Source organism: Malurus melanocephalus, unplaced genomic scaffold, assembly GCF_030028575.1.
Source record: "Malurus melanocephalus ecotype Western Australia unplaced genomic scaffold, MMel_1.1 scaffold_56, whole genome shotgun sequence".
Taxonomy (NCBI): Eukaryota; Metazoa; Chordata; class Aves; order Passeriformes; family Maluridae; genus Malurus; species Malurus melanocephalus.
This window is the reverse complement of record NW_026623288.1, coordinates 2,876,573-2,887,235: the sequence shown is the minus strand read 5'-3', so window position 1 is coordinate 2,887,235 and position 10,663 is coordinate 2,876,573. Positions and strand designations below refer to the sequence as shown.

General features: G+C 41.6%; 1 protein-coding gene across 1 annotated transcript in view; it reads left to right on the top strand.

Annotated features, from left to right (window-relative positions):
* Positions 1–10,663, top strand: part of COL4A6 (collagen type IV alpha 6 chain) — a 111,590-nt gene that overhangs the window by 91,274 nt on the left and 9,653 nt on the right. Inside the window, exons 22-32 of the mRNA XM_057365681.1 lie at positions 820–999; positions 1,564–1,747; positions 4,987–5,058; positions 5,439–5,546; positions 5,801–6,022; positions 6,261–6,422; positions 8,376–8,546; positions 9,208–9,351; positions 9,584–9,709; positions 10,009–10,190; positions 10,465–10,528. Coding sequence (XP_057221664.1) covers positions 820–999; positions 1,564–1,747; positions 4,987–5,058; positions 5,439–5,546; positions 5,801–6,022; positions 6,261–6,422; positions 8,376–8,546; positions 9,208–9,351; positions 9,584–9,709; positions 10,009–10,190; positions 10,465–10,528 — 1,615 coding nt within the window. The remainder of the gene's footprint in view (positions 1–819; positions 1,000–1,563; positions 1,748–4,986; positions 5,059–5,438; positions 5,547–5,800; positions 6,023–6,260; positions 6,423–8,375; positions 8,547–9,207; positions 9,352–9,583; positions 9,710–10,008; positions 10,191–10,464; positions 10,529–10,663) is intronic.

Below are 10,663 nucleotides of genomic sequence, written 5' to 3'. Positions count from 1 at the left end.
GGCAACCTAGAAACTGATCTGTGTTAAGAAACTGAAAGTAAAGATATTATCAGTTATAAAAATGGAAGAACAAATGGTTCTTWAGTTCTGAGAACTGCACATTTATCAGTCAAGAGAAAAGCAGTAACAGTTATTCATCCCAGGATTTCTTGGAAGTAGACATATATGGATTAGACCCAGGGCTCTTCYTAAGAGAGGGCTGGCTGGGGAAGCAGTTTTACATGTGCATGGAGAGAAGATCTGAAAAATCAAACAGGGAGATCTTTCCACATCATTGCTCATAGCTGYAAAAACTGCACCACAGAGGCAGTCTGCTTCCTAGCTGCTGTATGCTAAATATGCCAGTGAGAGTTGAGCTCTGTTTTCTATCAAACAGCAACCATAACAAATAGGATTTTCCAAAGTGCTGAGCATTGCTCATTGCAAGTATTTACTTYTGAAAATCCTAGTCCAGTCTTTTGTCTTCAGAGTATCTTTATCAGTGTCAGTAAGTGCAGCACACCAAGCAATAGGGAAGAAGATTTAGTGCTTGGGTCCCATTATATCATAAGTGATGTAATGTTCCCAGATGCCATACAAGATTGCTGTCACTATTACCCAGTTTTGTYTTGCCACTGTGGAGCTGTAGTGACAGCAGAAAGAGTGGAAAATAATCAAACCTCTCCCCTGGTTTTCCCCCCAGGGCAATGTATACAATTGTAAACCCTCTGGAGATTCTGTCTCATCTGGTTGTTATGTCCTGTGCTCATGTGACATTTTTAAGAAGCAARGCCTTTTCTCTGCATATTCATGTTCCTTTTTTAATCTTTTGGTCTGTAGGCTTCAGCTGGTCAGCAAGGTTTTCCAGGCCTRAAGGGAGAAAAAGGGGATCCATCCTATGCAACAGTCAAAGGTGCTCGTGGGGACCGTGGTGCCACAGCACCCAGAGGACCTTCAGGCATCCCAGGAACTCCGGGCAGGGATGGGCTTCCAGGCTTGCCAGGMCCACCAGGACCTCCTGTAAGTTCAGATTGATTTAGCAGCAGTGCTTCAGGATTGGAATAAGGAGTAGAAAGCAGCCAGGGCTGCCAAACTAGTCCTGATTAACCCTGTGGTAAATCTCCAAATACATACAAAGCTCACAATCCCTTGAGCACAAATTTGTCTTGGTCAGGATTAGTAATTGACAATCCTTATGCCTCTGTCAAAAGGCAAACTTCAGTAGACCCTAATGCTGTTCTAAAAGACCAAAGACATTGTAGGCATAATTACAAGTGAAATCTTGACATAAAAAAAAATCACACCAGAATCTTATTAATTAAAAAGAAAGTGAACGTCTTCCAGAATATTTAGTATTTGCATTTTGACAAATACAGCATAAAATATTCTTTGTAATAGTCACCTAGTTTTGCTGTATTTAAAATAAAGAAAGATGGATAATTTATAGTGGTTTCTATATATCTTCTCAGGATCACCTGAACCTTGCACAGAACCAACCAAACTCTAGCACGCTTTTAAAAATGATAGTGGTGTATTTTCTCTGCATCTCTGATTTTCAGCTGTAGTTGTCTTTGCTGTGCACAGGGTGATGGTGGACTGGGTTTCCCAGGTGAAAAAGGGCTGCCAGGATTACCTGGCTCCAAGGGCCATCGTGGAGAAACTGGTTCTCCTGGYGTGGGATACCCAGGTCCCAGTGGAGTTCGTGGACCACCAGGTGACCCTGGACTGGATGGGATTCCAGGACAAGCAGGTCTTCCAGGCCCTCCAGGTGGGTGTTGCTGGGTCTGCTCTTACTTTGAAAAGGTGTAAAGCTGCAGGTCAAATGGTACTTGTTTTATTGCTGTGCCTGTGCCCAGGTCAGAAGATTGCATTTGGCTAAAGATTGCTCTTCAAATGAATTGAAACTCGTTATGGGCTCACCAGACCTCACACAGCAGTCACAGCTTCCTCAAGTTGTCGTGTTCAGGAGGACACAGTTAATAAGCAATAAATACTCAAGCAGTGCTGAAATACAAAGAGAGTTAGATGGACCTAATCCTTGACTATAGCTGGAGAGCCATTTCACACCAAAGGTAGTTAGGAAGAATGATAAAATGAGGTTTTTAAAAATCCTAATTAATTGTCCAGGTAAAAATAGTAATTTACTGATATTTGAGATGTCTGAATCAGTTTTCAGAAGTATTCCTATTACTAAAATAAGAGCTCCAGGTTTATTTAAAAGAAGAAATGGTAGTAGATTGTATGAATGAGCAGACATTGGTGAATAAGAGATTGCYATGACAGGTAGGGAATTCAGTTATGACTGGTGCCACCAGCTCTGGGCTGTGTTTGCTTCCTGAGGTACTACAGATTGGCTCAGATGGTGTGTCACTGTATGCACATAAAGCATAMCATAATGACAAGGGATAAAGTAGGTAAATGTAGGTTTGATAATGCTTCATATATGATGTTTTATGTTCATTCTCAAATTGAGTTACATGGAAATTCATGCTTAAACATGTATGAAAAATGTTTTCATAACAAAATGACTGCAGAGAGCTAGTCTCAGTGTCTTGATTCCATGTCAGCTGTTTAAATATAACTTAAGGTAAACAATATTTTTTCTTTGTCACTGCTGATTTTCAGTGTGTTTTCCATCCTGTGTACACTTGGGCTCCTAGGTTTGTAATTCTGTCTGTGTCAATAATACAGAGCCAGTAATGTATTTGCAGGCATAATATTGTGGCATAGATTTCTGGACTGATAAAGTGATGCTCGGTGTTCAAACCCCTTGGTGGTAAGACCACCACGGTGAGAGGAGTTGGCAGAGGAACCTGAGGCCCAGAGGGAGGTGAGAGCAAGGCCAGGGCAGCACCGGGAGGCTGCCGGATGTGCCGGATGGTGATATTACCTCACACCAGTGTCATGCTGGGGACTTGTTATGGGGCGAGGAGACAGCTAGCATTAATGTCCCCCAGGGACAGTCTGCATAAGCTTTTTTTCCAATTCAAGTCACATGCTAAATGCTGAAAGCTTTACTAATTCCTAGCTGTGAATGCTTACATCTTTGTTGAGTAAATTGTCTCTTATAGAATCCGCTAAATTAAAATTGCATTGTGAGATAAGTAAATGTAAAATGCTCTGTGCGTGATGTGAACTCCAGATATTGTGTGGAGCACATCAGAAGCCAGCTTATTATGAATGCTACATCAAAGCTTTGGGARCAATGAACAGGCCTTTGTAGGAGAGTATCTATAGTCAAAATATGTGGGAAAGGGAATAAGTCATTARCCAATTCAGTTTGCACCTCCATAGAGATGTGTAAGAAAACTTGTGAATGCATCTTTCCTCCCATACTAGGAAATAATTTGCATATATTAAAAGACCCTTTGATGTAGTAAATTCCATCTAATATTAAAGAAATGTGGACGAGTGGAAGAAATAATCATTTCTTATTAGTGYCCAGATTGAAAGGACTTATCATGAAAATGGGGAAAGACATTTAAAGAGTCTGTGACTTACTGAATTTATCACATCAAAGACACCACTGAGGAACTTTCGAGTTTATGCAGTGAAACAGGGTGAAACAGTCTGGCTTTGGAAGTCTAACCCTGTATTTTATAAAAGGCTAAACTGTTTCCACCTGGAAGTATGTGATTACTCAAAAATGTTGTAATTGCTCATATTTCACTTTAATGCCTGACATGATGGTTTCATAATTGTTTAATTTCCTTTATACTCAGATATTGCTGTGTAAACTATGGGAAGGTAAAGTGTTAAGTAGCTGGGGAAGGTAAAGTTTTGATTATATAATTTTTACAGTAAGCCCTACTTACATAATTACCTGGAAACAGTCCTATTTACATTTCAGTTATTCTCACATGAAATATTCATTGTTCAAGTGTTCTACTGCTGACTAATAATGTAAAATACAGAATATACTCTTGTACAGAGGTGTTTTTGGAAAACTCGTGTAAGACTGTTCCTAAGGTCATGTGATCTGAATGGAACTATATTAGTCAAAATTTCCCCTTCTGTACCCCAATGCCTGGTTTTTGAAAAATGCCATTCTTTATTGTACTTTATGTCTCAGAGAAGGACCTTAATGTTTTATTTTACAAATCATTCAGCATCAGGGTCACATAGGATTGCAGAAGACCAGAAATAGAATGTTTCTTTATGTTGGAGATAATTCAGGTAAATGTGATGTGCTGGCAACTCTGATAATGCCCCATAAATTTCATTCCACTGAAGAGGAATTGCTAGTGCAAACAGAGCCTTTTTTACAAGAGGTGGAAGTCAGTCAAATAGCTTTGCAATAGCTGAGTCTTGTTTGCTGCTAATAAACTTTTAAGGCATGTTTAATAGATTATTTCTTAGTCTGAGAGACCRTAGAAGAAACAGGTTGAGAGTAAGGCTGAAATAAAAAAAGAATCCTCACTATTCCACCTCCATGCATGCACACCTCTGCCTTAACCTGTCGGGGGTCAGGTTTTTTAATACCTGTCAGTATTCTCTCTGTATACATATTTCACCTTGCGTGTGCACACTTCTTTTAGAATTTCACACTGCAGCCTACTGGTTTTACATGGTTTAGAARCCTGCTCAGGTTTTAACAGCTCAGAATACCTGCCAGCTCCCACTGACTGTGAAAGCTCTGAGCCTGGACCTGGAGCTGTTGGAGTCAGCTCCTGCCATAGGGAGGATCAGTTGCTGGGTGGAATCCTGGCTCTCGTGCTACAGGAAGTCCACAGCAATAGTTGCTACCTTTTACTGGTCGTGCAGCAGGTCAGTAGCAGGGATGAGACCAGACAATTGCCAAACTCCGAGTGCCTTTTGTTTAACATTGAGATTTGAGATTGAGATTTGAGATTGAGATTTGAGATTGAGCAGTGCTGGGTATGCATAAGGTTGCTCACAGCTACTTACAAGGTATCCTGTAAAAACCATCTGTGGATGGAACTCAATGTTCCTCTTGTGTCCATCTCTGAAGGGGCTGTGTGCAACCTCAGTGTCTCTTTGTTGTAGGTATCACCCTGCCCTGCATAGTTCCTGGAGCGTATGGGCCCCCAGGGACTCCCGGCTTCCCAGGACTGCCAGGTAGGGAGACAAGCTGATGTAATGCACTGGCTGACTGCCATGCTCACATTCCTCAAGGAAGAGAATACCTCCTATTTARTCCTCCTCCAGGTGATAGTTATTCCAGGGGGTTAACTGGAAGAACAATGCCCTTTGTTTTTCCAAAGTGACTAGGCCTAAATCCCAGGGAGGATCATAATAACTGCACCGTTTTTCCCCACTCTGGTAGCCTTAAACACAAACCTGCTTCTATGCTTATGTAGCTCATGAGCAGCCAKAGCTTTGAGACTATTTTTTGCACCAGCTTTGCAGAAAAAATCTGATCCTGTTTTCTTGTGCTGTGTTTTTATCTTCTGCTATTCATTTATTGATATTATTAATTAACATGTTTTTACCCTTAGGTCCCAAAGGCAGCAAAGGCTTCTCTGGCATTCCAGGCCAACCTGGGTTACATGGTTCTAAAGGACACCCAGGGTCTCCAGGAATTATAGGCTTGCAAGGGRAACCTGGTAAGAGGGAGTCGCTGGAGTTCTTTTTATTGTCTTTAATGTATACAACACTTTATCAAGAGAGTTATCTGACCTTCTTGGCCACTTCTGCCTCATACATTCATAATGCTTTCTGTCACCAATTATTGTTTCTAATGCAGTACTGAAATATTCTGCAACTTTTCAAGCAAATTTTTCTTGCATGTGTATTTTGTTTGAGATTCTATTGGAAACAGTTATTCTGCTGAGTGACTTTTACTGCTCTTCTCTTTAAGGCTTCCCTGGACCTCGAGGAGAGCAAGGGTCCCAAGGACTGCCAGGACTGGATGGAACAGATGGTTTGCCTGGGAAAATGGGTGCTTCAGGTTTAGCTGGAGCAAAAGGAGCTCCTGGAGATGTGTTTGGTGCTGAGAGTGGAGCCCTGGGAGAGCGTGGCCGACCTGGACTCCCAGGTGATAAAGGGCTTACAGGTGAAATTGGATTTCCAGGACCAAAAGGTAAGACCTGATACTGCTTAGTACAAGGGAATCTTAAACTTGTGTTCTTACAAAGACCATTCTTCTTTCCAATCTTTTTAAGATAATGCAGCTCCTCTCAGCTGCTCACCAATGATGATTTGCTGTTTTTCTATTAGAACCCAATGCAACTCAAAGGCTTTTATTAAAACTCACTTTTAAATTAAAAATGTGAATTTTACTTWACTTGTTCTGTAACCTCCCATCTCTCTGTTTCAAGGGCTGGATGGAAGACCAGGYCTCCTGGGTATTAAAGGTGAACAGGGTCATCCAGGATATTCAGGTGTGCCTGGATTGCGGGGACCTCCTGGCCCTGGAGGTCCTTTTGGCATCAAGGGAAAACCAGGACCCTTGGGGTCAGCTGGCCTTCCAGGAGCACCAGGTATGTAATGGTTTAAATTAAGAGAAGTAGCTGAGCTGAGCTGAGCTGAGCTGAGCTCTGTGGTGCTGAAGTGTGGGAGAGGTTTGGCATTTGCTTGGAGTGAGCTCCTACCTCTGGCTAGGGGTAATGGAGTGCAGAATTTGAACCTGTTGTCTCTGACTGCTCGGCAATTCCTGCCTAGAAATGTTACTCCAATATTGTAGAAAGTACAGCAGAAAGATAGAAGAAAGCATCTTTAATGTTGTGATGTTTTTAACATCTTTGCTCTTACATGCTGGCTGTATCATTGACTAATCTTCATTTCACATTTTCATGACAATTAGTTTCTGATACGTGAGGTTGCTTGAAATGTGATTTAGATCAAAAAATTGTTGGCTTTCTCAGGACAAGCACTTGTCTTCTCTGTTTCTTTTTGCTGGGGCAGAAGAGAAATTTGTTTCCSTTCACTTAAAAGGAAAATAAACCACACCACTTGACTATAGCAGTACCTGTCTGCACTGACTAAAGTATTTTGTAAGAGTATACAAAAGACTTGAGAACCAAGCAAAGAGAGACTTGAGAATTGGTACATAATGGGACATAAAAGTGCTCTCCTGACATGTACCATGACAGTGCTGAAGCACAGTGGCAACAAATCAATGAAAGCAGTAATGTAATTTGAAATGGAAATCAGAGGTTTTCATTATCTAAAATTTTAATATTACCATTCCTTTTGTGTCTCTGTTGTTTTACATTTATGATCTGTATGCCATATTTGACTTTTCTTCGACTGTTTTTAAAATCCTCCCATTGCTAGGATGATAAGCTCCAAATAACCAARTTTTTTTGCAGCTGTTGTCTCCCTGAATCATTAATTTCTTTTGTACCCTTGTTCTTTCTGTTCAYATATTTTGTCTGTTTTTTCCTTCACCATGTTTCTATTCCATTTATCATCAACTCTCCATTTCTGATGTCACACTGTTTGGTTATGGGTTCTTCACATAGGCTGTCAAGGTGAGAAAATGCAGTGTAGCATAAAAGCTCATGGACTAACAACCCAGCTTTTAATGCTACAAAAATTGCATTGACCATAGGTGATACCCCTTATCATTGCTAATCAAAGCAGAAGGCAAAGAACCATTGTAATGAGAATGCTCAGACAGTAACAAAGTCASAAGCCTTTAAGGAAATCATTAATATGCAGGGATTTTAAGTATGTGCGGGTTTTTTTGTCTTCTTAAATAAGTCAGCTCTTTCATCTGCTTCAAAAAAATGCTGGGTTGTAGCATAAGGCCCTGAGCATAAAAGAGATCGAATATTRACTGCTACTGCTGCAAGTGTAAGTTTTCAGAAGGCACCTGACTTTTCCTTTCCTTCATTCCTTTGGATCTGAGCATTCTGTTTTCAAAGGTTTGAGCCTTTGTTTAAAATTGTAAATCATTACAAAGCTTCAGCTAGAAACATTTAGAAGCAAAATAGTGCATATGGTATTGGTTTTGTGACAGCACAAGCAGCTTGTTCCTTCAAGTGAGCAATTGGCTCTTGAGAAGTACAGTCCAAGTACCAAGGTGAAAAAAGAACTTGTGGAAACAAGCCTCTGTAGCTGATCTCTGGTTCACCCAGAGGATGGGGCAGGGAGCAGAAGCTGGCATTGATGATGCTCCCCATTCTGCCTTGGCTGCTAAAGGTAAGGCTCTGCATTACAGGTCAGTGTCTGGTGGTCAAACATGGACACGTCATAAGGGGTTTCACTCTCGCCAGTTGTGTAGTGATGTAGGCAGTAACCTCCTTGTAGGTWTTTTATTATTAGATGACTAATGCTTTTGCAATCCTAAGCTTTATGCCTTCTAGTAGGCTGCATGTGCCATAAGGTTCATTTGTCATTAAAAACAACGCTGTGTTTAAAGAGCTTGGGAACAAATTGTCCTAGTTTGTGCACTATCCTCTACTGAGTTCTCTCTTGTATTGATTCAGGACTTCCTGGAGTCAAAGGTGTTGCTGGGGATGTAGGACCACAAGGCCCTGCTGGTATGAAAGGCTTCCCAGGTCTTGATGGTGCTGCAGGATCTCCTGGGGAAAGAGGGTTCTTAGGGCCACCTGGGCCTTTTGGTCAAGATGGACGTCCAGGTTTCTCTGGGCCAAAAGGTAGGTATTTCAGTCCTGAGATTGCTGTGCTATAAAAAAAATAACTTGCTAATACTGATTTGAGGCCTAGCTTGCCAGAAGAGAATGAATCCCCAACTAGTGCTGTTTTTCTGTTGAGTTCAAAATATGGATTTAATTATCAAATAATGTTCATAAGGAAATCTATCTTAAAAGTCATAGGCCCTTGTGGACAAAGGACCGTGTAAATCAAAATAGAAAGACAAGAAAATTGAAGAAATTATGAACAGTGAATGRAATTTACAGAAAGAAGGGAGAGAATCAAACACAAATCAAATGGGAAGTAAGAATTTATGAACTGTATGGTCCCTTAAGCACCAATAGAGTAGTTGATGACCTATAGAATAATACAAATCAGTAGAGCTATGGAACTGAATGTTGCTGTCTTGGAAAATGATTGTGTTTGACCTCCATTAGAAGCAGGACCAGGCTCTCAGAGGTGAACTGAATAGTGCTGAATGAAGGTATCATGAGTGGAGACCTGTGACAGAAGGGGCAGTGCTGTGCCTGTGCCATGTGCTTGTTTAACTCCCCAGATTTGGGTGGTTGGTCAGACCCAGGCAGGCCTTACCTGCCCCAGGGTGGGTGTGCAGTGTACCAGGAGAGACTAATTCCCTTTTTATTTCTTAACATTTCTATGCAGGCGAGAAAGGGTCTTCTGGCCTGCTTGGTTTCCCTGGCATGCCAGGACTGCCTGGTGTCCCTGGAGTGAATGGCTTTAAAGGAACTCCTGGCACAGCTGGAGAAAAAGGAAGTCCAGGAGTTGTGGGACTTCAGGGTCAAAAAGGTGAGAACCAGCTGAATGGCTTTTGCTGCCTGTGCAGCAGAGGGACTTAGGAGGCAGTTCTGAAGTGTCTGTGTCTGATATCTTACTTCTAAATACTGCACTCTTTTCTTTTTCAATACTTTGACCTGTTTACCAAAGATTACTAATGAATTTGCATCAGAAAACATGGAAGTTCTGATTTTGTCTGCTAGTTTATTTTGCAGAAAGGTTTCCTGACCTTTTATTTCTTCAGGTGACAGAGGTGATGTAGGTCCACCAGGTCTTCCTGTGCTTGGGACTTCAGAACAGGCACTGCAAATCAAAGGAGACAAAGGAGATCCTGGATTAGCAGGGCTTGGAGGATTCCCTGGACCTAGAGGTATTTCACAACATTGCAATTAGTTTCCAGTATCTGGGCTTGTTACCAGTGGAGCATGGTCTGTCCTTTTGGCAGTCCCTGCAGTGTTACTGTTTTCTGTTCTGCCATTCCCATTCTAGCAAGATCTGCACATGGCAGTTCTCAATTTTGAGAAAAGTTTTCCTTTGAGGTTCTGTTCTGCAGATCTGATGTCATCCCTTCTTCCTTTTTAAGGGGAGCTTAGGGTTACCAATCAGCTGACCCAAGGGAGCTGAATGTCAGTACTATTAAATGAAATTCCACTCTTCTGTATTACCCAGGTGATAAAGGAATCYCAGGAAGCCGTGGACAGCCTGGTCTCCCTGGTCCAGCTGGGTCAGCAAACAAAGAGAGAGGTGTTCTTGGTGACCCAGGCTTCCCTGGTCCTCCTGGACAACCTGGGCTGCCAGGACAGAAGGGTGCACATGGTATCATGGGATTTCCAGGAATGCCAGGAGAGAGGGTAAATGCCTTCTTAAGTATCTTCATCTTCTCTGAGTTCCCCTAGGAAAATCCTGTGTTCTAATTGGTACTTCTGTGGCACAGCAAGTAGAAGCTGACAGGATTTTTCRTTACAAAACTTGCAGATTGTTTTTGTTTGGCTCATACCATTAAATAACACTTTACATGGTATTTCTTCCTAGATCCTTGTGTTCTGTTATCCCACATGACCCAAACTTGGAGCAATAAGAATGAAAAGCAAAGGCTAATTTTGGCTWTGTTGGGTTTTTTTTCAGGGTTCAGATGGCACCATGGGAACACTTGGATTCCCAGGACCTATTGGCCTTCCTGGTCCAAAGGGTAAGAAATCTTTAACAGTGTACCTGGCCTTTGATTATACACAGCCCTAATACTGATATACTGATAATACATAAAGGAATAAGTGGTGTTCTGGAAGTGTCCATTGCTCTCCAGGGACTGGCTCCCAGTACATCT